At 50.1% G+C, this 24,350-nt stretch overlaps 1 protein-coding gene across 1 annotated transcript; it reads left to right on the top strand.

Moving 5' to 3' along the window:
* Positions 1 to 1,323: 1,323 nt before the first annotated feature.
* CACNG5 (calcium voltage-gated channel auxiliary subunit gamma 5) lies at positions 1,324 to 15,176 on the top strand. Its single transcript, XM_058559429.1, has 7 exons — positions 1,324 to 1,396; positions 3,693 to 3,765; positions 5,814 to 6,065; positions 7,449 to 7,535; positions 8,453 to 8,593; positions 11,756 to 11,901; positions 12,203 to 15,176. The coding sequence occupies exons 3-7, from the start codon at positions 5,870 to 5,872 to the stop codon at positions 12,458 to 12,460; spliced, it is 828 nt and encodes a 275-aa protein (XP_058415412.1). The 5' UTR covers positions 1,324 to 1,396; positions 3,693 to 3,765; positions 5,814 to 5,869; the 3' UTR covers positions 12,461 to 15,176.
* Positions 15,177 to 24,350: the final 9,174 nt, after the last annotated feature.

Below are 24,350 nucleotides of genomic sequence, written 5' to 3'. Positions count from 1 at the left end.
GAATTTGTGGTCACTTTTTAACCACCATAGCATGTAATGGGGATCAGCACAGTGGGAAACAGGCAGAGCCATGGGAGTTGTCCTCTGGTCACCAGCTCATCCTGCTGGGAGCTGGCCACACTGATGCTGAGTCACTAGACCAGCTCACAGGAGCAGCTGCTGTAGCTGGCTCAGAAGCCATGTCAAGAACCCCTGCTCCCCAAACCCTTCATCAAGCACTACTGGGGTTTCTCTGGGCTGGTAGGATATTGAGACCAGGGTGTCTGCATTGGACTATCCTTCCACTTTCTTTCTCCTTCTCTCCAGTTAAACCCCGTCCATCCTCCCCAGCCATTCTCTAACTGGGCTCTCACTCACGCCTGTAACCTCACCTACCTCTGAGCACCTAGGCACTTCATTCAAGTCCTTTTATTATTGGCTTGGGCAGGGAAATGTGCCATTAGTGATTTAATCTCCACAAGACATTTCTCCCTAATTGCTAGTCATGGATGATAATTAGCGACGGTTAATTCTGATAATTAACAAGCTAGTACTTAGATGTCTTGGCACCCGGGTAATCATTTTAAAAGGCTCAAAGCTGCCCTGCTTCTGGGCCCCAAGCCCCAAAGGATAACACTGCACTTTGGCATCTCTAGCCCAGGAGTTAGCTGGGGCCCTGCTTTTTTGTTTACAAGAGCAGAGATTGGAGAATTGACAAGTCCAGTCTTTAATTTAGTTTTCTTCTCTGGATATAAAAAAAGGACATGTTCTTTTAGAAGCTTTGTCGAGCACAGACAAGTATAAAGGAAGTCAAATATACATAACCTTTTTACCTGGAAACACCCACCGTCCACATTTTGGTTTATTTCTTCCAGTCTATGAATTTTTTTCACAGTTGAGTTCATATTAAATAAACATGTGGTTTTACATCCAGCTTTATTCATTTAATATGTTAGCGTAAACACCTTCTCTGGTGGTAGCAACTTATAGAAATGTCTACCTCCCCCATCAGAAAAATCAAATGAACATTGTAGATGAGGGAAGGGATTCATGGAAAGAAGCAGCAGCCATTTAGAAGCAAAGACTTGGACGAGGGCCTAATTATGTGGGAACCAGGAATTCATTCCCGATCAGTGTGTCTTCAAGGGGACTGCCGTCCCTGCGCCACCAACTGAAGACGCTGGGTGGGAGAAGGTGTATACCCACATGCACAGGTACATAGGAAATAAGACTGGGAGGCAGCGAACTAAGATGTTAATAATGGTGTTGTTTTCAGAGTGGGAAAATACAGGTAATTTCCATCTTCTGCCTTATAATTTTCCATGCAGTACAGAGAAAAAAGCATTGGATCAGCATCAAAAGATTTCCACTTCACACTCTTGTTGGTCCATGGAACTGGCTGGCTTATCTCAGATCGGTCTCCCCTTTGGACCTTGATTTCCTTATATGTGGTTTGAGGGAGATATTAGTCTTCCTGCTAAAAGGTGGTTGTCAGAATCAGAAATGCTGAGTCAGGGTGCACCTCCACAAAACTGATATGAGAAGATATGCAGGTGACTCCTGATAGTCAGCCCAGGAGAATCAAGAAACAGCACTGATGTTAACACCTGGCCATTTACAAAGGCAACCTCCCAAAATATTGTGTCATACGCATTTCTAGGTTCCCTAGTGACCTACTTTGCATGTACCTCTTTACCTCAAGACTTCTTGAACCTGTTTATTTCTTCAGTAGGGAGATGGTGTAGCAGGAGCATGGACTTTGGAATTAGACCTAGGTTTAAAGCCACAGTCTGTCACCCATCTGTGACATCCTATGGGCTACTTAACATCTCTGAGCCTTAGTTTCCCCATCCACAAAATGCGGCTAATACTACCCACTTAAGGGGTTGTTGTGAGGTCCTGATGAGATGCTGTGCATAAAGGGCTTTTCAGTGCTCAGTCAATATTATTTATTTATAAATAAGGATGATTTCATAACAGAAGCATACCTACAATTGCGTAATGAAGAAGATTGTTATTTTTCTCTCTGTGCAGAGTTCCATAAATTTGTTACGTACTCCGGAAGGGGACTTTTCAGTTTTCCCCAGCTCGCTCCAGCCTTCAGCCTCTGCTGTTGTACAGTTGGCAGGCCAGGTCAATTTAAGCCTCTTCTTTTATTTCTTGCTTTTATAGATTCAGATCCAATCTCCTCCCCATTTCATCTTTCCAAACCTCCAAGATCCGAATCTTTTTTGTTTCTCTGCTAAGCTTACCATTGAAATTGGCCATTCAGCTCCGGCCAGGCATGAACCGTCGTGTTTCAGAAGCCCTGATCCATCTGCTCTGCAGTAAAAGGGGCTTATGCAGCCCATTGTTGCTTAATCATAATTCCTTACATCAGGATCGTGCTTCATATTTTTCAAAGCGCTGTTGTATCTGCTGTTGCGGTTTTTTTTTTTTTTTTTGAGGAAGAGTGGCCCTGAGCTAACATCTGTTGCCAATCTTCCTCTTTTTTCTTTTTTCTCCCCAAAGCCCCAGCACATAGTTGTATATCCTAGTTGTTGGTCCTTCTAGTTCTTCTATGTAGGATGCCGCCTCAGCATGGCTTGATGAGCAGTGAGTAGGTCCGCACCCAGGATCCGAACCTGCGAATCCTGGACCAGCGAAGCAGAACACGCAAACTTAACCCCTATGTCACCGGGCTGGCCCCTGCTATTGCATTTAATCTCCCAGCAGTTCTGTGCAGTAGGCAGGGCAGGTCTTGTTATTCTTCCTGGGGGCAGCATCGTTCCCAAAGTGGATTTCACAGAACAGGACGCCATTTTGTGGACAGATAAGTTTGCAAAACGCTAGAATGACAGAAGCCAAACAGGCTTTTCACATATTCATGTGCAATGTAATTCTTCAAGACCTAGATGCAGTGCTTCCCAAGCTTTTTTTCACCAGAGTCCTTTTTGCTAGAATATTCCATGGAAGTATTGCTCCATGGAACCCACTTTGGAAAACACTGTTTTTGTGCCACTATTTGGCACAAGAAAGGTCTTGAGAATGAGGCAGGGTGAGGTTCAAATGCAGGCACCACCACTTGCTAGCTGAGTGATCTTGGGCAAATTTCTTAACCTCTCTGATCCTTGATTTGCTCACCTGTAAAATGGGGATGGTAATAGAGTTGTAAGGATTAAAAATAGAGAGTAAAGTGCTTAGCAGCATGCCCGACAATGATAAACATTCAATATGCTTTAGCTTTTATCATTATTCTCTTCCTCCATGTTACCTGGGAGAATAACGGGCCTCAGAAAGCTTAGTGGTTCGACATGACACAGCTTTAGTGACAGAGCTGAGCATAAAGTCTAGGTTTCCTGCCTCTCAGTTCAAGGCTCTTTGCAGCATGTGGGGCTGTTACTCATTGGGGCATCTTATCTCTTTGTTCTCCTCTCATTCCCTGACCCCCCCAACCATCCTCAGGGTTCTAATTCCATTCCCTCTGGCAGATGTTGGCGGTTTGCAAACCTCAAATTTAAGTGAAAGTACTTAGTAAACCGCTATAAAATCTTAATTATCATTGTCCACATCACGCCCATCCCACCGATCCATGTAGCCATCTCCCTAGGGCTCCTCCAGGCAGCCTGCCCTGCCAGCCACCTCCTCCTGGGGCCCCAGGTTCCATCTGTTATGACACTGCCCCATCCGTGTGTTATAGTCATGATGCTGCTGTTTCATATTTTTCCAGCTAGTGAACTCTGCAAGCAACAGTGCCTCTGATTCCTCTGCCTCTTCTGCAGCAGTGAGCCCAGGACTCCACACATAGTAGGTCCTTTATTGGTTACTTGTAATCCGATCAGGAGCTAAGCCATCACACTCCGCCTCCCCCTCCACTGCGTGGAGAATGATGTGGCTTGGTGGGGAGGGCTGGCTGTTTTGCATTTCATTTTTCCCTTCTTTGTCAAAGCCAACACAGGAAGGATTGGCTTGGATTAAACCCCTGTGCTCTGCGACCTAGCGGACTGGTGCCTTTGCTTCCATGCACTCACACGCTCCTCCAGGAAGCCAGCGTGGGGCTTGTTCTATAGATCAAACTCTGCCATGGTCAGCTGATAGGGCAGGGCCAGTGCTGTGGAATCAGGGCTGGGATGCCCCACCCTTCTTGCAAAGAGCACCCATTGTCCTCCTCTTGTCCCTTCTCCCCTCCTGCAGCGAGCTCAGACTCCGCAGATGAATCAAGCCTCCTGGCTTGAGTGTGGCTTTTGTCCCTTTTCGGCTGGCTCAGCCAGGATACAGCTGTGTCTTAGGTGAGATATGATGCCATGCCTGGGGTAGGACCCCTGGGTCACCTCCAGGGCTCCAAGCTTGGTGGCCGCACCTCCCCATCACAGATGCTGTGGCACCTGACTTTCCTGAGCATTAACATCCTCTTTCAAAATTTCTGACTTGGCATTATAGCAAGAGGCCCATGAGAGAGGCGGACAGCCTGGCGGTGTTGCAAGCGTGAGTGGCTTAGGCAAGACACACTGTTTGAGTTACCCCAGGCCCCACCCTCTTCTAGAAATGGCTCTGCTGCCCCCTCCAGCCCCACTTGGTGACCCTCTTCTGGGCTCTCATCACATCCTGGATTTTCCCCGTCATGGCAGTTATGACACTGTCGTGCAGTCACCTGTCTGCTTGGCACAGTGCTTCTCAGACTTTAGCAGGTGTATAGCTCACCTGGATCTTGTTAAAATGCAGATTCTGATTTAGGAAGTTGGAGGGGCCTGAGATTCTGCATTTCTAACAAGTCCCCGGGTGATGCCGATGCTGCTGGTCCATGGATCACACTTTGATTGGCAAAGATCAATTGTTCTCAACCTGGGTTGCACGTTATAATCACGGGGAGCATTTAAGATACCATTGCCCCCTATGAGCCCAGCTGCACCAGAATCTCTCAGAGTGGCACCCAGGCATTAGGGATTTTTAACCGCTCCCTGGCTGGAGCCGCTCCCTCCAGATTGCAGCGAGGGTTCAGGAGCCCTGAGCTGGGCTGTGGGCTCTGTGGGGGCTGGCATCCGTCTGCCTTGCTCCTCACCTTTTCCCAGCTCTGAGCCCAGTGCCCGGCCCTGGCTGCTATCAGTAGGTGTGCCCGTGGCTCACCTTGTGTAGACTCTTGGCCTCTCTCTTCCCCTGGTTCAGGGCTGGCTCCTGCCAATATCCCGTGCTGAGCAAGCAAGAGGAGACGGTTTATGATTAGGTGGTTTCAAAGACCTGTTGGACTTGGACTGTGATGGGGCTTCTTTTCTTAGGTTGATCCAGAACTACAACTGGAAGACACCTTCCCAAGGAGTCTTCTCTGCCCCTCTGCCTCTTCCCGAGGCTGCTTCCCCTTCTGGATCCTGCTGCTCTCTGCCACTGGATCTGCCAGGGTGCACTTGATCCTAAGTCCTTCTCAACACAGAGAAGTCCACCCCCGCAGAGTTCACACCTCCATGCCTCCTCCTTGCTCCCCGAGCTCTTGGGTAGATCTCAAGCTGCATTTTAATTGTTTTGAGGGTGCCTTTGTGCTTCTAGACAGGGACTCTTCAAGGGCAAGGAGAGTGTTGTGTTCATGTTTTCTCCCATGTCAGCACAAGGGGTTGCTGAATGAATGAATGAATGAATGGCCAGAGAGGAAGGGGGAGCCCCTTGCAGTGGCCTGTCAAGAAAACTGAATTCCTGAGGGGGCAAAGGGAGAGGGTGGCATCTCTGTCACGGTGACTTAGCATCCAGGGAGCTGGCCTGTTGGTCTTCATTCATGCATTTAGCTGGGTTACTGCCCAGGGCCTCTCATTTTGTCCTCCTTGAAGCTGTGGCTGCTACTGGCTGCTCACTCTCTCTCCTGCCCCCAGAGCCCACTGCCTGCTGGTGGGACGGCGCTGCTGGCCACCCACTGACGTCTAGGAAGATGAGTACCTGCGGGAGGAAGGCCCTGACCCTGCTGAGCAGCGTCTTTGCCGTCTGCGGCCTGGGCCTCCTGGGTATCGCTGTCAGCACCGACTACTGGCTGTACCTGGAGGAGGGCGTGGTCCTGCCCCAGAACCAGAGCACGGAGATCAAGATGTCCCTGCACTCGGGCCTGTGGCGTGTCTGCTTTCTCGCAGGTAAGGGCGCCTGGGTTGAGGACAGCCCTGCTCCTGAGAGAGGAGCAGCCCCTCCCCCAGGGAAAACCTGCCCAAGAGGCGCCCCGTTGGGAAGAGAGGCCACTGCTGGAAGGAGGCGGTTCACCACGACAATCCTCATGAAGTCTGGGTGGTGCTCCCTGCAGCAGCCAGGACCCGGTCCAAACTCAAGCCCTGACTCGCGGTGTCCATTTGAGCAAGTCCTCCCATCTCCCGGGACCTGGGTCTCCCCCTGAGGGATGAATGTAACCATGCGTTCCCCACTCTCCACCTCCCAGGCTGAATGAGCTGACAGCACACTGGTCTGAACGTGCCCTCGCATGCCTTAGCTCACTGAATTATTGATGCCAGGCAAGACTTGTTATTATTTGCACTCTACAAATGAGGAAGTGAAGATTCAAGGAGGTGAAATACATCTCCTTGACTCCACATCACTTGTCTCCACTAGTTTACAGGATGGGAAATACTTAGCAGTTTCTCTGCTCCTAGTCCATGATACGGCAGAGAGAAAACACAGATGCAGGTCCTTCCGACTCTGCTAGATGGCGCAGGCTTTGATCCTGCCTATGTGGGCCTCCCTGGAGCCTATGAGTTGTTACTCCAAGCGCTCTGTCCTTTATCCCTTTATCACGGCCCAGAAGAGCTTCTCCGTGTCCTGCGAGACTGGCCGCAAGCCTGGGCTGGCCGGAATCGCCACAGTGTGGGCACTGAGCTCTTCCTGGAGGCCCTGTAACCTACATGTGCACTGGGCAGACGGAGCACTTGGTCCTCCCAGTTTTGGGGGTTGGGAGTGACGGTTGGAGCCCACCCCTGTTGAGCAGGGAGGACACCTCAAGGCCTGGTGACTTGTTGCGTCTGCTTTGGGAATGGCATCCGACCCTGACCTCTCCTCCCACTGCCCTAGACAGTGTGGTATCGGTCTCCACTTAAATCTGAAGCAGAGTTTGAAGTCGCTAGGATCTGGCTTCCCAAGTGGTTGACAAGGTTTTTGGGGTTCTGCTCCATGACACCCACACTGGGGAATATAAGCCAGCCGTGCGCCATCATCGCCTCAGTCTGTCCCAAAGCAATGAGACGGCCACCAGACATTTTGCTCAACCTTGAGTTTGCAGTGTTGATCGCTTTTCATGTGACTCTTGGTGGTTGGATCCATCCTCACAGTGGTGCGTCTCCAAGAAAGATGTGGTGTCAGGATGTGCTCCCCCCACCCCTTGCTATGGACCACCGCCTAGGAACGGGAACCCCTAGGGTTTGGATCCAGCAGTCACAGATCCTACTCGCATTTGGAAATACCGTTTGAATATACTAACTTCAAATCCATGTTCAGGAAGGACCTGGAAGTGTAAATGATTCTTATCCTCGTAGGTGAGGAGCGAGGACGCTGCTTCACCATCGAATACGTGATGCCTATGAACACCCAGCTGACGTCCGAGTCCACAGTCAACGTTCTAAGTAGGTGCCTTGGACTTTCCAACCAGGCCACTGCTGGGCAGAGCAGAGTGGGGCAGAGGGAAGAGTCAGGGTGACTAGCTTCTTTCTCAAGAGCTAATGCTTTTGGACTCGGCTGGTTGTGCTGGCCTGAGCTCACCAGAGCTTTCTCTGCCAATTATTTATCCAGTGGTGGTGACAGGTTGCTGGAGTCTCCCAGTCTTGTGACCCAAGCGAGTGAGAGGGCATCCATACCCAGTGTCTTAGTCTGTTCGGGCTGCTGTAACAAAATACCACAGACCGGGCAGCTTATAAACAACAGAAACTTATTGCTCTCGGTTCTGGAGACTAGAAGTCCATGATCAAGGTGCCAGCACGGTCACGTTCTGGTGAGGGCCCTCTTCCTGTTTCATGGCTGGTGCCTTCTTGCTGAGTTCTCACATGGTGGAGGGGTGAGGGAGCCCTGGGGGGTCTCTTTTATAAGGGCACTGATCCTGTGCATGAGGGCTCCAGCCTCATGACCTCATCACCTCCCAAAGGCCCCACCTCCTGATACCATCACATTGGGCAGCAGGTTCCAACATATGAATTCTTCAGACCATAGCACCCGAGGAACTGAACCAAGCTCCCGGTGAGAATGACTTCATGGCCTCAGCCTCAGCAGAGCTGGTTCTGACCCCCAGAGTGAACTTGCAACACAGTTCTGACACTAATCACCCCGAGTTAGCACAGATGCACAGGCTAAGGGCTAAGGGACAAGAACCCTGCCAGCACTGGGAGGTCCCAGGCCCCCCAGTGAAGGCATGGAGCCCAGGGAGCTCCTGCAGGGTGGGGGCTTTGCGGACCAGCTGGTAGATGCTGTCAGGAACACTTGCCTCGGGAGAGTGAGCAGTGAATGAGGCCACTGGGGGCTGACAGCATCCTTTTGTCCCCTCAATTAGAAATGATTCGCTCGGCCACCCCGTTCCCTCTGGTCAGCCTCTTCTTCATGTTCATTGGGTTTATTCTGAGCAACATCGGACACATCCGTCCCCACAGGACGATCCTGGCCTTTGTCTCTGGCATCTTTTTCATCCTCTCAGGTAGGTGATGTTGTTTTCTTTCACACACTCTGGACTTTTGATATTTGACTGCTACACAGCTCTGCTCTGGGGAGTCCTAGTCACGGTGGTGGGTCCACCCCTGGCACCGGAGCAGCTGAGGCAGTGCCCTGGGCAGAACTGAGTCAGAGCTGGAGGACACTTCTGATGACCTCGGGCCTATCCGCTACCTCTGGAAGAGGAGAGACCTGACAGGCTCATGCTGAGGCAGAGCTGGGATTAGAACCCGCGGTTCTTTCCTTACTCGCTGCTGTCACCACCACTTACTTTTTAGTTCTCACTGATAGTGAGTATTCCTGTTTTTGAAAAGGCTATGTCTTCGTGTTTTTTCATGAAAGATAAACACAGTCTGCCTTTGGAATAACGGCCCCTCCGCCTCCCAGCCCTCAGCTATCCTCAGGAGACTCCTACTGTCCCTTTCACTTTCCAGTCACACCCCATACCCTGGGCCCTCCCAGGTCCCTTCAACGTGGACCTGCCTTCCTGGACTGACACCAGGTTGTGCTTCGTCATTCTTTCTTTCATTTGTTCATTTGTTCATTCATTCATTCATGATATCTACCAAGCCTTATTCTGGGTGCTGGCATCACGGCCCACAACGAGGTCAGTGTAATGGCAGATATGAACACACATACAAGAAATGTGAAGACAGCTTGGAAAGGGCTGTGAGAGCCGTCAGCAATGCTGCTCTGGGGGCCAAGAGCAGTGGTTGAAGCTCCCACCAAGAGTCGGTCAGGGGAGACTCCCAGGAGAAGGCGAGCTGAAGGGTGAGCAGGAGTGAGGGAAAGAAGTGTGGTTGGGGTGGGGGTGGAAAGGGATCCTGGAGGAAAGAAAGAGGATGAAGCACTGGGGAGACTACACATCATCATTACTCATTATGGCAGGAGTGTAAGGAGGGATGCATTGGGAGGAGAGACGAGGAAAGGCGTCTGAGGTCACCTTATGGATTTTGGACTCGTGAGAAGCCTCAGAAGGATTTTAAGCTAAGGAACGATGTGATCAGATTTGAGGATTTTAGAATGCCCCTCTGGGGAGTGGAGGGAGGGAGGGAAGCAGGACAGGAGGCGGGGAGACCAGGCGGGAGGCTATTTGAGTAGCATAGGAGAGAGGGGATGGTGGCCCAAACCAAGGGGATGATAGTAGAGAAGAGAGAAATGAGAGGATTCAAGTGACATTTGGGAGGTAAACTCAAGGGACTAGGACAAGCCTTTCAAGGGAGGAGTCAAGGGTGAGTGCCAAGTTCTTCTGGGGCACTGGGCGCATTGCATCATTGATCTAGGGATCCCAGGAGAAGAGGCAGATTTGGGGCAGAGATCATGAGTTAGTGTTGGCAATGCTGAGTTTGAGCATCTGGGAGGAGGTTTCCAGAAGGCTGCTAGAGCTCAGGGTCTGGGGCTCATGAAAGTGGCCTGGACCAAAGATAGAGATTTGGGAGCTATTAGCTTAGGGACTAGGAGAGGGAACCATGGATGCAGATGAGATTACTCATGGGAGTGTGTAGAGTGAGAAGGGAAGAGAATGTGGTGAATAAAGGTAGGTTCTTTCTCCCCTTCAAGGTGACCTGTGCCTGTTCATGAGGACCCTTTTTTTTTTTGAAGATAATTCCTCAGGCCAAAGGAGTGACTCTCAGGGCATGTATTTTAGGTGCCCTGGAGCCCGGGACTTGTTGATAAAGGAGGGGCTAGGGAGATGCTCAGATGGAAGGTGGGTAGTGGATGGCTTGCATAATGGATGGATGGATGGATGGATGGATGGATGGATGGATGGATGGATGGATGGGTGGGTGGGTGGATGGATGGATGGATGGATGGTTGGATGGACGGATGGATAGAAAAAGGAGAGGAAAAATAGCTCTTGGACACCAGGTATTCTGATTGCCGCCTGACTCCCAAGCCAGTTTAGTTCCTTTTCCCAGCATTTTTTGGTCAATATAGCTTGGGAGCCAGGTGGCAGTTAGAATGCCTGATGCCCAAGAGCTTTTCTTTCCTTCTCCTTCCATCCATCCATCCTTTCTCTCATTCATCTGTCCATCATTTTTTCAGTCCACCCACCCACCCATCTTCCATCCATTAATCCATTCATCCACCCTTCCATCCATCAACCCAACAAATATTTATTGAGCACCTGCAATGTCCTCAGCCCACCCTCTGCATGGTGATACTGCCATCTAGTCCAAAAGGTACAGACCCAGGGTTAAGCTCTTCGTTTATTTTTCTGTGAACTTCACAATAGTCAAGGCTATACTGTAGCTTCGAGGCACCTGAGGTTTTTCAGCAGTAGGCTACAGGATAAGAAATCTCAGATTGAACTGGGCCACATGAAGTTGTTTTAATGATAACAATAGATTCATGATTAGTGATAACAATAGATTGGGCCGGCAGTGATTCAAATATGAGTTAAGTGCTGAGGACGGCTTGAATCACACTTATTTTCCTTTAACGTTCCTCCTTCAGGATGCCCCAGTTTAGTCATGTGAATGGAATTAAACCTGAACAGCTCAAAACAGAGTAATTAATTATGTCCTGATTCAATTACAGTCACTAATGGACGGGACTGCTGCCTGAGGCGGTCAATTTGCACAGTGGCAGTAGGAGTGTGGGTCCCACTGGCCTCTTGATATAATGCTTGCCAGAACCTGGACAAATTCTCTTTACGTCTCCTGCCTAAAGATCTCAATAGGCCACACCCAGTGGTCAGGGGGGCTGCACAGACCATGGGCCGCTTGGTTTGTTGTTACCGCCCACCGCTAGGGACAGGGATGGGAGCCGTGGCTGTCTCTGCCCAGGGAGCCTATTTTACTCCTCAGTTTAGCAAAAGCCGCTTGCTAGCGGGAGCTTCTAAGACAATACAGTGCCAGGACCCCCGCCCAGGTCAAGTGACTCAGAATGTCCGTGGCTGCGGCTCAGGCATGTGTGTCTGACAGGAGATTCTAGTGGGCAGGGGGGGTGAGAACCATCGGGCCCACCATCGCTCAGGAGGTGGAGGACAGTTACCTGCAACTGTGGCTTTCTAGAAGGTAATGGTCTAAACAGGGACTTCAGGAGGAGAGCATTGTTACCACAAGGCCGGCAGCTTTCTTCCTGAACCCCAAGGGGAGGTGGGTGTCCCGGGCCTCTTCGCTGAGCACCCCTTGCCCTTCCCCAGGCCTCTCTCTCGTGGTGGGCCTGGTGCTCTACATCTCCAGCATCAACGACGAGATGCTCAACAGGACCAAGGACGCAGAGACCTATTTCAACTACAAGTACGGGTGGTCGTTTGCCTTCGCAGCCATCTCTTTCCTTTTAACAGAGGTAAACCCCTTCCAACAGGCTGGGTGGGGAGGAGGGCACTGCCTGGGCTGAGAGGGAGGAGGAAGACACTCTACACGCATCCTGGACCCACCCACTCAACTGCCCTTCAACCCCAGAATGTGTCCCCCTCTTACCCTCCCATGTCTGCTCATCCAGGACATCCCAGGGCCCTGCTCCTCTCCCCACATCCACTTCCCTCCCCCCTCCAGCTGCTCTCATGGCTGTGTCCTCTGCAGACCCCGGCTGGGAGCAAGGCCAGGCCCCCAGCAGTGAGCTCTCCTCTGCTTTCTCCTCACTGTAGAGTGCTGGGGTGATGTCCGTGTACCTGTTCATGAAGAGGTACACAGCCGAGGACATGTACAGGCCTCACCCCGGCTTCTACCGCCCACGGCTGAGCAACTGCTCCGATTACTCAGGCCAGTTCCTGCACCCGGACGCCTGGGTCCGGGGCCGCAGCCCCTCCGACATCTCCAGTGACGCCTCCCTGCAGATGAACAGCAACTACCCAGCCTTGCTCAAGTGCCCCGACTATGACCAGATGTCGTCTTCCCCCTGCTGAGCCTTGCCGCCTCCCTCCCTGGACTCTGGACAGTGGACAGCCCTTCCCGTGCTCCCCTGCTGGCCTGTGAGCCCCAGGCCCTTGGTGGACAGGCCCAGGATGCCCCCATGCTTTGCTGTTGTCACTTGACCCATGTCCCCTCCATGCTTCCCCAGCGTAGCTCTAACTGCCCCAGGGTGGGTGGGAGCCCACGGAAAAGCTGATTGGCTGAGAGCCTGGGCGTAGCCCCACTTCTTGAGTGCCAGTCTCTGGCAGCTCTCCCCTTTCCTGGGAGAGGTGTTCCAGCTCCTGTTTGTCCCTGCACACCCAACCTCATGGCCCCAGGCCAAGGCCAGCTCTGAGATGCCAAATTCCTTACACAGACCCAGCTGGACTTGTGTGCTGGTCAACTGTCCTGGCCCTCGCATTCATGATCTGGGCCAACGGGCCAAAAGGTGACTCCAATACGGAGGTCTGGCTGGTTCAGAATCGTCCAGGCAGCGTTCCTTGTGAAATCCTTTATCTTTTTTTGTCACCCACATCCCTCTGTACAATATGCCTGTCCATGCTCTCCACCTCCCCCTCCACCCACAGGCTGTGACTCTTTCCCCCTGTCCTCTCACCAGAACTCAGATGGCCCTGCCTTGGTCCCTAAGGGGCTAAGGGTAGATCTGAAGCCACTCTGATGATGTCACAAAGAGGTGTTAATGGCTGGTGGTGTCTTAATATGTATGGCCCTTGGTAACATATTTAACAGGGGTCTTTAATGCCTTAACCCAAAGAAGTGACTCTGACGACGAGAATTTCAGAATTTGGCTGGTCCGAGTTGATATTACCAGGCACTATTTCAGGCCCTGGGGATACTGTCCCTGCTCACATGAGCAATATTTCTGGTCCAAGGCTCTAAAACTCTAATCGTGTAGACAGATGTCTATACCACCTAAGTAGAAGGCAACTTTCAAAGAGGCTGCCTGGGATTTGGAGCTGGATTTGCCGACACCTGGTGCATTTTGAGTCTAAACAAGCCAGATTTGGAATGATCCAGCTGCTCTCCTGAGGATGCCCATGAACATTTGGGGGGTGCCAATTTAATTCTAATATAGGGCAGCATCTGCTCCTAGGTATGGGACATATGTAGGCAAATAGAGGCCTCCAGAAGATGAGGCAGCATGAGGCCCATTTTCCCTGGAGGAGCCCTGAGCTGGGAGGTGTGAAGCACCTTCCGTGAAGTGAAGAGGGGACGGTGGAAAGGTCACTGAGGGACGTGACCCCTTCAGTTCTCCAGGCGTCTTCTCAGCTTCTGCATTTTCAGTTTTGAGATTTTGAGTAGCAAAACAATGCTGGGCTCTCTGCTGTGTGTTTTTGCCACACCAATTTTTCTCTTTCTCCTGCTCTCTTTAAGATATCACTAGGTTATGGGTGCATAAAACCACAGTGAGCTCCGGACAGGAATACTGAAAACCATATATGTGGCACGTGCAGCCTTCGGAAGGGCAGTGTATTCATTTGCTCAGGCCGCCATAACAACATGCCTCAGACTGGGTGGCTTAACCAACCAACATTTATTTTCTCCCAGTTCTGGAGGCTGAACGTCCCAGGTCAAAGTGTGGGCAGATTTGCTTTCTTCTGAGGCCTCTCCTTGGCTTGCAGATGGCTATCTTCTCGATGTGTCCTCACATGGTCTTTTCTCTGTGCACATGCGTGCCCCTGGAGTCCAAATTCTCTCTCACAAGGACACCAGTCAGGTTAGATGAGAGCCCACTCTAACAGCCTCGTTTTAACTTAATCACCTGTTTAAGGGCCCTGTCTCCAACTACAGTCACAGTCTGAGGTACTGGAGGTGAAGGCGTCAGCGTATGAATTTGGGGGGGACACAATGCAGCCCATAGCAGGCAGGTTGCTTCGTAGCTGGATTATTCCATTTGTTTCACTGCATAGTAGAGGGGAAAGATAAGAGAAGCTGACTCTGGTCACAGTTCAGCCACTATCTCATTGTGGATCCTTGGGCAACCCCCTTCTGCTCTGAGGGGCTTGGCCTAAATTATTTCCCCCACACACACCCACCCCCAACTCTAATGATTCAGCCTCATGTCGAAAGCTCCAGATTGCCCTCACATGTGATTTTTCAACCCTTGCCCATAAACTGATAGCTACTGTAAAGCCCCAACTTTCCACTCCATTGGCACCTGCAATGACCGTCGTACTCTCTGGTTACTGTTTACAGAATAACCCAGAAACCACGTTCCCCCGGCACAGAGGATTTGGTTAGTGAACTTGCAGACCATTAGGTAGCATTTCCAAACTGGACAATGATTTAGAAGTGCTCTACTCCAGTTCTTGTCAATGTAATTAGCTCCTCAGATGCCCTTTGCTCTCCCTAAAGCACTTTCTCTGTCACTGTGCCAGGCTTGTTTTTGTGCACATGGAAAAAATAGAATCCACTCCTGAACACAAGCTGATTGTTGACTGTGACATCATTAGGGCCTTTAGTGCCCTGGATGCTGAGCTGCTAAATCAAGTAGCTGGTACATACAATTTACACTTATCTTTGGGACAGGTTCTGGGTCATTGTCTTCCCTCGTGGGGGAGGGGTGAATGTGTCAATAATTGTGCAACCATTACAGTTTTCTTTCTATCTATAAATTACTCTCAGAACTGGGGCCTATTTGCAGCCTCTCCACAATCAAGAGATTTTTATCAGATATTAAAGTGTACAAACTTAACTCAGAAATCATAAATTAGGGCCCCTTCCCCAATACACTTTCTGATCTTTTGTTTTCTTAAGCACTTAAAAAATACATTGATGAGTCTTATTTTTTCACTCTCAAAAGATGGGAGAGGAAACTAATACACTGCAGTGTGATGAATTGTGGAATAAATTCACTGGGGTCACCAGTTGTCGGGATGTTGGCTCCCTCCCACCGGGAACTCACCAGCCTCCGTCTTGCCCCAGGGGTGAGTCAGTGATGCCCCACTGCTACCACCAGATGGCCTTCAAAGGGATGGTCTGTTATCAGGGCTGCACACGGAGTTGAGGGTGAGCAGTCGGGGGCCCTTCTGGCAGAGCTAAGTTCTCTGGATCCCACATACCCCTGCGCCGGGATCCTAGAGCTCTGCTCTGTGACCCTGGACAGGTCACACTCTTTCTCGTGTAAGTAAAGCCTGATCTCCCTGTCTGCTCTGAAGCTAGGATTTTCTGCCTGGGTGGCCATGCCCTTGGCTATTTGCATACAGGAGGCCCTCCACCTCGCTGGTTCGAGGGCACCTGTGGAGCCCACTGTTCAGAGCCCTGACGGCCCTCGGGACCTCAGTTTTTTCATTCATATGATGAGGGAGTTGGGTAAAATCATCTCCAGCCTCTGTCCCCAATTCTGAAGGCTGCAGGTCTTACAGGCAAAACCCAACCAAGCTCAACTGATGGACCCACAGCCTCTGCCTCCTGCCAGGGGCACTCAGACGACACCCCAAAGAATGTGGAATTTAGATAAGAGAGCAGATACTTGGGGACCCCAAGGAAGAACAAGATTATATATAGTGGAGTGCAAATGGCAGGCCTTGAGAGTAGGAGAGAGAGAGGGGCAAGGGACCGAAGGCAGAACTTAGCTGCCCTGTTCCTTCCTCTCGGCCACAGGGGAAGAGAGGAGGGGGAGCTTCTGTATCCAGTGTCTGCCCTCCTGGACTGCATCATGGGGAGTGAGGCCCTAGTTCAGCCAGTTCCAGAGGTTCAAGAGCAGGTTCAAGGTCAAGACGCAACATTTCATGCTAGAGGAAAGGCAGAGAGAAGCTTTCTGGCTGCAAGGTACCCAAGATGTGACTGTGTATTTTAGGGGATGAAAGTTTCCAGGTGGAGTCAGGTGAGGGGAGGGATTTGACAGTTGCCTGGAAAAGCTCACCAAAAATTGGTGTGGAAGGCTCAGCCTCAGCCTCGGATCAGCAAGTGAGTGTGTTTCTCTAAACAAGCTTCCAGGTGAGTCAAGCCTGTGCCATGCTCTAGGCTCTAGGGACTGGGTTCCAGACATCTGAATTTTGTTAAAGCTCCCAAGGTGGTTCTAATGTGAAAACAGGGTTGAGAACTACTGGCTTAGATCTGCTAGGATTTACCCTTGGAACTGGGGATAAAGTCCCTTCTCCTGAGTCTAGTTGGGGAGTAGTAGCTTTCCAAGCAAAATGCAGGAAAGGAAGGGGAAATGGTGCTGGATGGGCAACTGAGGATGCTGAAGGCCGAGGCATCTTCCTTGCTCCCTCCCAGCCTGTGCAGGCCCTGCCTCCTAGACAAGGCTGTGCCGTGGGCTAGACGTCTAGTCTGTGGGCTCATGCCCAGTCTCTGCTCCTGAGCCCTTTCCCTGATGAGCTGGTATTCATTGGGTTGCAGCAAGAGCCTGCCCTTGAACAGCAGTGCTCAGCATTCTGGAGCCAGTGTTCTCTCTGCCCAACTGTCAGGGCCAAGGGATGGACCTCTGGCCCCGGGGAGGCCTGATGGATGCTCTGACATGACCTTGCAGTATCAGGGCTCTAACTGCGGAGTTTAAACCAATCTTCACCACTGGTCTTTGAATAATTCATTTTATACTAAGCAATCATAAAAGGAACAAGGCTTGAGAGCTTTGGAGGTTTCTGATCAGACAATACAGAGACCATGTATCACAGTCTTCTCAGCAGAGTGGACTTGGGTCAATTTTTATCTTAAATCCACCCACATTCATACATCTACCTCCCACCCCATTTCAGATACAATAGAATCTGTGTGGAATCACTATGGAGTCTATTTAAAAAAAAAACTATGTAATATATAAAGTCCTCCTCCTATTAAGTTATTTTCATTTACAAAATGGTAAAGAGACTAAAGTAAACCCCAATAAGAGTCTCCAGGTGAGTGCCATATATTAAATCCAAGACAATTGTCGGTGCCCTAAATGATCAAGGTTGATGGTATCAGACAAGGTCAGTTGGTTTGGGGAAAATGGATTTGCCGTCTTGAATCAAGACACAGTTTCTTGTGAATGTCGGTTTAGACAATATGACTTCAGCCTCAACTCCAGCAGAGGGTCATCACCAGATGTCAGCATCATCAACATGCTTGTAAAGCCCCATCAGAGTGCTTGGCACATAGCATAGGAGGTGCTCTGCAAGCGTTAACTCATTTAACCTTCTCAATCCTATACATAGAAGGACACTGAGACCTAGAGAGGGTTAGCGACTTGCTCACGATCACACAGGTCGTAATATTTGCAGTGTCTGCAAGTCCTGTTTCAAATGTTTGGTATCTGCAGTTCTAAATGCCCAGCATGGCAAACGCACCCACTTCCATGATCAATCCAGGTTCCCATCCGAAGACAGATGGGGAAGGAAAGGCCTCAGTAAGTGGGAGAGAACAGTGAGGTATCGTTCCCCTGAAAGCTCTCAACCTGGTAACCCTGACTCCTTGCCTCACATCTCTACTCATGATGCCAACTTGTGTAGGGAAGACTCACTGTTTCTTCCTTTACTCTCACAGACACCACTTCTGACACCAGATGTGTGGGGTTTCCCCACACCAAGCAATTCTCGGTGACACCATCTGGGTTTCCTACAATTCAATTCAATTCTGACACTGGAGTTAGAACAGACCGCAAAGGTGGAGGGCACAGTGCTGCAAGACTGCCCCCCACTTCAGAGGCCAGTCACAAGACGTAGGTCCCCAGGTTACCTACAATTTCTGTCCAAGTTGGCTACAAATCAGAAGTTCCCATGACTCCCTTCCTTGGATCCAATAATTTGCTAGAAGCGCTCACAGAACTCAGGGAAACACTTACATTTACCAGTTTATTATATAATAAAGGACATGATAAAGGACGCAGATGAGCAGCCAGATGAAGAGATACGTAGGGCAAGGTCTGGAAGGGTCCTGATCCCAGGAGCTTCTGTCCCCGTGGAGTTGGGGTGTGCCACCCTCCCAGCATGCGGGTGTGTTCACCATCCTGGAAGCTCTCCAAACCCTGTACTTTGGGGACTTTTATGGAGGCTTCATCACATAGGCATGATCAATTATTAACTCAATCTCCAGCCCCTCTCCCCTTCCCAGAGGATGGGGGTGGGGCTAAAAGTTCCAAGCTTCTAATCATGGCTTGATCTTTCAGTGACCAGCCCCCATCCTGCAGCTAACCAGGAGCCCACCAAGAGTCACCTCATTAGAACAAAAGACACTCCTATCACGCAGGAAATTCCAAGGGATTTAGGAGCTCTGTGCCTGGAACTAGGGGCAGAGACCAATATATGTATTTTCCATTATTTCACACAACTAGTGTTGGAAATGGCTGCAGAACAATTCCAGATTTTCCTGACTGAGGTCCAAGCAATGGTGGAACCTCACCACACTCTCCTTGCTTGCTGGCAACTGGAAGAAGACTGACTAGTGACAAGGGGTCGTCTGTTGCATCCCAAGAACCTGACCCAAGCAAAGTGCTGAGGAGTCAGGCTCAGATGCTGGGGGTGAGCTCACCGTGCACTCTGGCCTCCAGGTTCCATTTTCCTGGCTGAATCCCAGAACACCGTGAAGCAAATGGGCAGTGGGAGTGCCATGGGAGGTGAGACCCCGACAATCTGAAGCCCATCACCTGGAGAGGAAGAAGGAATATTTCCATTTGTTCAACAAAACGTTTACTGAAGCCCCATACGTGTGAGCTCCCATGCTGGCAGCTGCGTCAAGTGCAAAGAAAAAAAAGCGTAGTGAGAATGAATGTTACTTCACCACACTTAAACGCGACGTGTCACCCTGTTTTTCTAAATCAAATTAAATCTGACTTTGAGTGCCCACTCGACTTGGGGGTGGGAAATTCAGTGTTCCCAAGGGCTGCCCGGGAATCCAACGGAGGCGAGTGGAAATGCAGAAGCCACCAGGCAGTTGGAAACCCACAGCCCAGCACCGTGTAGATGCTAGTGTCCCTGCAGAGCCAGGACCCCGAGCCCTGGGGTCCAGTGTCCTCAGAAACACCACTCCACCATCCCTCTCAGGCCCTACGAGGGACTCTGGTCTCCATCACTCTAGGAGCCCACCAATTGCACCTCCTTGTTCATTTCCTTCCCAGGCATGGAGACTGTCCCCAGGGTTGGCTGTCCTTCTTGACCTCCCCCAAGGACTTCCTTCCAACCTGCCCCCTTGGGAAGACATTCCATATTGTCCCTCCCAGTGGGCCCTTAGAAACAATGGTGGACTCTCTTTTCTGGATTGAGGAAGACAAAAGAGATGGGAAAAAGGGTCAAAGTACTCTTGATAATCTATACTGTTATTCTATTAATAATAATTAAATTAGTACTAATATATTATTTTGGTTATTACTGCAATTTACTTAGCATCTGGTATATAGTATATGCCAGTTTCTATCCTAGGCAGTGTAACCTACATGATTTAATTTTATATATTTATTCCAAACCCCAGAGTAGAGTCTGAGTTCATTACACTCTCTGGTTCGTGGTGCACAGCTGTCATTGATCCACAAAAGGCTTGGCCCCTGATTTTTCATTCATTCATTCATTTTTTCCCTTCCACTCCTACCCTATGAGCAACCATTCAAATGTGTTTAATATATATCTCTTTGTTTACACGTGCTCCTTAAAATGTGTCTTGTTGATTTTTGCATGTATATCTTAAATTTGAATAAATGGTACTGTATTAGATATGTTGTTCACTTTCTCATTGTTTCATTCAGCACTGCTTTTACGATGCTTCTGTTTTGCTCCATGAACATGTAGTCCATTGTTCTACACTGCATTGGACAGCCACTGCCTTTGCCTAAATCCCAGCGACAGACACCAGGAAAATGGGATCGCAGGCCAGAGTCATGAGCTCCTCTCCCAGATGTGACCCCGATTCCTCCAGTATTTCCCTCGGGTCAGGCAGCCTCCACCTCCCCACCACTCACAAACAGCGATGCTAAAATACAGCCATCTGTCTCTGCTTAGAGAACCACGTGACCATTTCTTTGGGGTATACCACGGAGTGGAATTCATGCATCACAGGACATGTGTGCACTTAATTTGACCAAACAAATCCCAAATGTCACATTCTTTCTTCTGTAAATATTTCACCGTGTATCTGCAAAAACTAGGATTCTTTTAAAATCATAATGCCAATAATAGCACACTTAAAATAGTAATAATCATTTCTTAATTTCATCAAATATCCAGTTCGATGCTCAGATTTTCCCCATTATTATCTAAAATATGCATATGTATCTGTCTTACAGTTTATCAAGATCCATATGATATGCTCACATAGCAATTGCTTTTCAGGTCTCTTACACTGCTTTTTGTCTATAGGTTTCTCCTCCTCACCCCTCATCATTTGAGCCATCGAGTCTCCCACCGCCTAGATTTTTCTGACTGTATCCTCATGATGTTGATGAATATTTTCTTCTGTTCCTTCTATTTGCTGTAAATTGGTGGGTGGCTCTAGAGCTGACTGGATGCAGGTCTGATCCCGCTGGCAACCACAGTCCTTCAGGAGGCATCGACATCCGGCTGTCTTTCCTGTGCGAAGTCAGCGGCCATTGATAGTCTGGTCCAGGTCCGTTATTTGTTGGTGGTTGAAAAATGCTGGTGTTCTAATGTCACTCTTTCTTCATCGACGGGCTGGAATATTGCCGTCCAGGAAACCTCACCTATCAGCTCTCTAGTTTCTCTACCTCGGTCGTCACTCTGTTCTGTAGCTGCACATGCCCTGTTGTATGCATGTGCCCATCTCCAACGGATGGACATTTGGGTTGTTTCCAGCAAAAACATCCACCAGAAACGTTTTGCCAACCCTCCCCGAGAAGCCACTTTTTTATCTTATCTGCATTTTTAAGATGAATCTCTGAGTTGTGAATATTGATGTTATTGTTCTTTCTGGACCCTGTGCTCTCTCTCTGCTCCAAGGACATTAAACAACCACTTCACAAGTTCTCCTCTAAGAACTCTGCCCTGGATAAATGGCTCAGGAATGGCCACTTCTTGGAGGCCCAGAGCAAGGTTGGAAGGCCATTCCCAGGGAGGCTGGGCGAGTTGCAAGTTCAGCCATCCCAGTGTGACGTTGCCAGGAGCTCACACCCCCGCTGCTCCCCCGCCCCATACGGAGAGGGGCCTTTCCTGGAGGCCCCCTCCAGCTGTGAGTCACCAGCTCCGGAGCCCCAAACCCCACAGGAAAAATGCAAATGGATTCTGGTGAATAGGGAACTAAAGCCACATCTGTGTGGGAGAAGATGTTATAATATCAGGCTGTCGCCAAATTAACGTTATTAAACAAATGCTCAAAAATAGCAGCCATAATTACTCCTATACAGTAGCTCAATCTGGAGCTTTTAGCTCATTTTTGTGCCCCCCAAGCACAGGGCTGTCGCTGCTCCTGCTCCTTTCGTCCTTCCTCCTTCACTCTCTCCAAGATGCTGCAGAGGAAAGGAGAGGAAAGAGGCCCCAGGCAAGCTCCCAGAACCTCTTTGTTTCCTTGGGAAAAAAGAAAAGGATGAGAACTAAGATTTCTTCATCACCTACTATGTGCTAGGCCCTTCACAGATGGAACTCCATTGAATCCTCAGAACAATCTAATATAGGAAGTGCTGTTATTCCCATTGGACAGATTGGCAAACTGAGTTTGAGAGCAGTCATGTAACGTGCCTGACAGTCACTGGGCTTGTAGATATGAAGGACCAGGTTTGACCAACTCCAAAATCTGTGCCTTTTGCCCTTTGCTCTTTGCCTTGCTACTCCAATGTTCCTCTGACCAATATCTCCCCAACCTCTCCTCCCCCTCTCTACAGACACCTCACATCAAGTACCTGACCACGGCACCGTGGCTTTTAGACTTGACTCTGTCCCAAGCAAGTTCTGTGTTTCCACGCTCCTGGCCTGTCCACTGCACCAGTTCAGCCCCAGGACCAGGCTTGGGCCAGGATCTCACAGGAGAGCAGCGCAGGTGGGATGGAGGAGGGATGGGGCTCAAGCAGAGGCTGGCTTCCTGGCAAGTTGGCATGAGGACACAAGGTCATGGCAGGCAGGACAGAGGCTCGGGACAGGGGGCCCAAGCACAGATCTGGCCACCAGGCCAGCTTACCTAGCCAAGGTGGCCGGATCGTCGTGGGAGCAGGTGCACTGCAGCACACAGGGCCCTGTGCTCACAGCAGCGGCTTGGTCTCGCTCTGACTCAAGTGGATCACTTCACCTCTCTGAGCCTCCGTCTCACCCGTCAAATGGAAGTAATGTTGCCTGCCTCTGTGTTACAAGTCATGAACATAATACATTACACAAAGTGTGCGTATAAAAGGTGGCCATTAGTCCGGAGGGAGCATAGCGGTTGAGGGCCTTCCCACGAGCCAAGCTCTGGGTTGGGGCTGAGGATGAAGACAGCAGTGGTCCAGCCCAGATCTTGTCCCTTTGATCTCAAGGAGCTCACAGTTGTGATGATGATGAGGATGACAGCGATGACTATTATTACCAAGTTGGGGACCCTGCGAGCACCACCAGGAACCCCCTTCCATGAAGGACTAGTCATCCTTGCTGCTGGGAGGACTGTGGACAGACCCTCAGCCATCAGCCCCTTCCTTTGGGAATTGCCTCAGCTACAGAGAACCGCCTTACCCACAGTCACCCCCCTCCCAGGGCAGCCTACATCAATGACACCTCCATTTGGGAGTATGAAGACTTGGCTACCCCCGGCCAACTCAGGCTTTCCGGAGGGCCAGTCAGCCGCCACCGCCCCCTAGGGGTGGAGTCTGTGCCACAGCAGAGCTCCTCCTCGGCTCAGTCCTGGGCAGGCTCAAGGACACTCCCCCGACTCCAACCAGCAGGCCAGCTCTTTCTCATTGCGCTTCCGGAGGAGTCCAACCTGGGACGGAGTGTCGCTATGATTATACGATTGCTGATAAAATCTCCCAGGGGTGCTTGCGAGTGAGCCTAGCCAACAGGATTTGCAGGCGGCTGCAAGAATGTGCCACAGAGCACATCTTTCATTTTCCTCTGCCCAGCGGCCCGGCTCCCCTTCTTCTGGCCAAGGAGTGGGCAAGGGACTCAAGCTGGGCTGATTACAGTCCCTCACACAGCGTGGCTAAGATGGGGAGCTCCCCCGCCCCACTACCCCACTTCACTGAGGGCGGCTCAGCCTGTACTGATGTCCCGTGCCTGGTGGATGCCTCCTTGTGCAGGCGTCTCAGGCAGCCCGTGCTTGACGTTCCCACCATCACGTTGACTTTTCCCCACAGAGGTGGTCCTGGATTGGACAGCTCAAATAGCTGATGCTCTTTGCTGCACACAGTTCTATCTCTGCCTCAAATCAATCTACTTCAATCTACTGGTTTTGCTCTGCCCTTAGGAACTGCACCAAATAAACCCTGCTTTGCAGCTTCACATCTGAGAGTAGCTATCCGTCTCCCCTGACTAGTCACCTCTTCTCCAGGTGAACTATGTCCACGTCCCCTGCCCACTCTGTGATTCTGGGGTATTTCATCATCCTCGTCACTGCCCTTTGTAGACCCTCTAGATGGCAATGTCTCTATTAAATGTGATTTCCAGAATTGCCTCAAAACTCCAGCACCAAATACTGGAGACCATCACTTTCCTTGATGTGGGTGTTGTGTACTTGTCTGTTTTGTTTGTTAGGAAAATGACATAAACCTGTAACCTAAAGTGCTTTCCAGGCCTTGAGCCAGTCTCTACCAGCATGTACCTGGAAAATCGGTTTTTGGAGTTGAAAGTCAGTGTCTTACATTTACTTCCTTCCTTTATCAAATTATGCACTTGCCCATTCAACCTAGAACTGGCACCCACAAAGATGCATGTTTTTTTCAAATTTCGAATGCTTCCCCAATTTTTTAAGAAAAAAAGCTAACAACTCTGCCCTCTTATGGCCAATCTGTTGTTTTCCTCTTCTTTAATACACTGCCTTGGAATAGAATGGATCAAGCTG

Source organism: Diceros bicornis, chromosome 18, assembly GCF_020826845.1.
Source record: "Diceros bicornis minor isolate mBicDic1 chromosome 18, mDicBic1.mat.cur, whole genome shotgun sequence".
NCBI lineage: Eukaryota > Metazoa > Chordata > Mammalia > Perissodactyla > Rhinocerotidae > Diceros > Diceros bicornis.
This window is presented reverse-complemented; position numbering and strand designations above follow the sequence as displayed.

What these genes read in the sequence shown, in the direction of transcription:
- CACNG5 (XM_058559429.1), top strand. Translation starts at nt 5,870, where the DNA reads ATGAGTACCTGCGGGAGGAAGGCCCTGACCCTGCTGAGCAGCGTCTTT. An exon ending in GCGTGTCTGCTTTCTCGCAG is followed by an intron (nt 6,066 to 7,448) that starts GTAAGGGCGCCT and finishes TTATCCTCGTAG; the next exon opens with GTGAGGAGCGAGGACGCTGC. An exon ending in TCTCTTTCCTTTTAACAGAG is followed by an intron (nt 11,902 to 12,202) that starts GTAAACCCCTTC and finishes TCCTCACTGTAG; the next exon opens with AGTGCTGGGGTGATGTCCGT.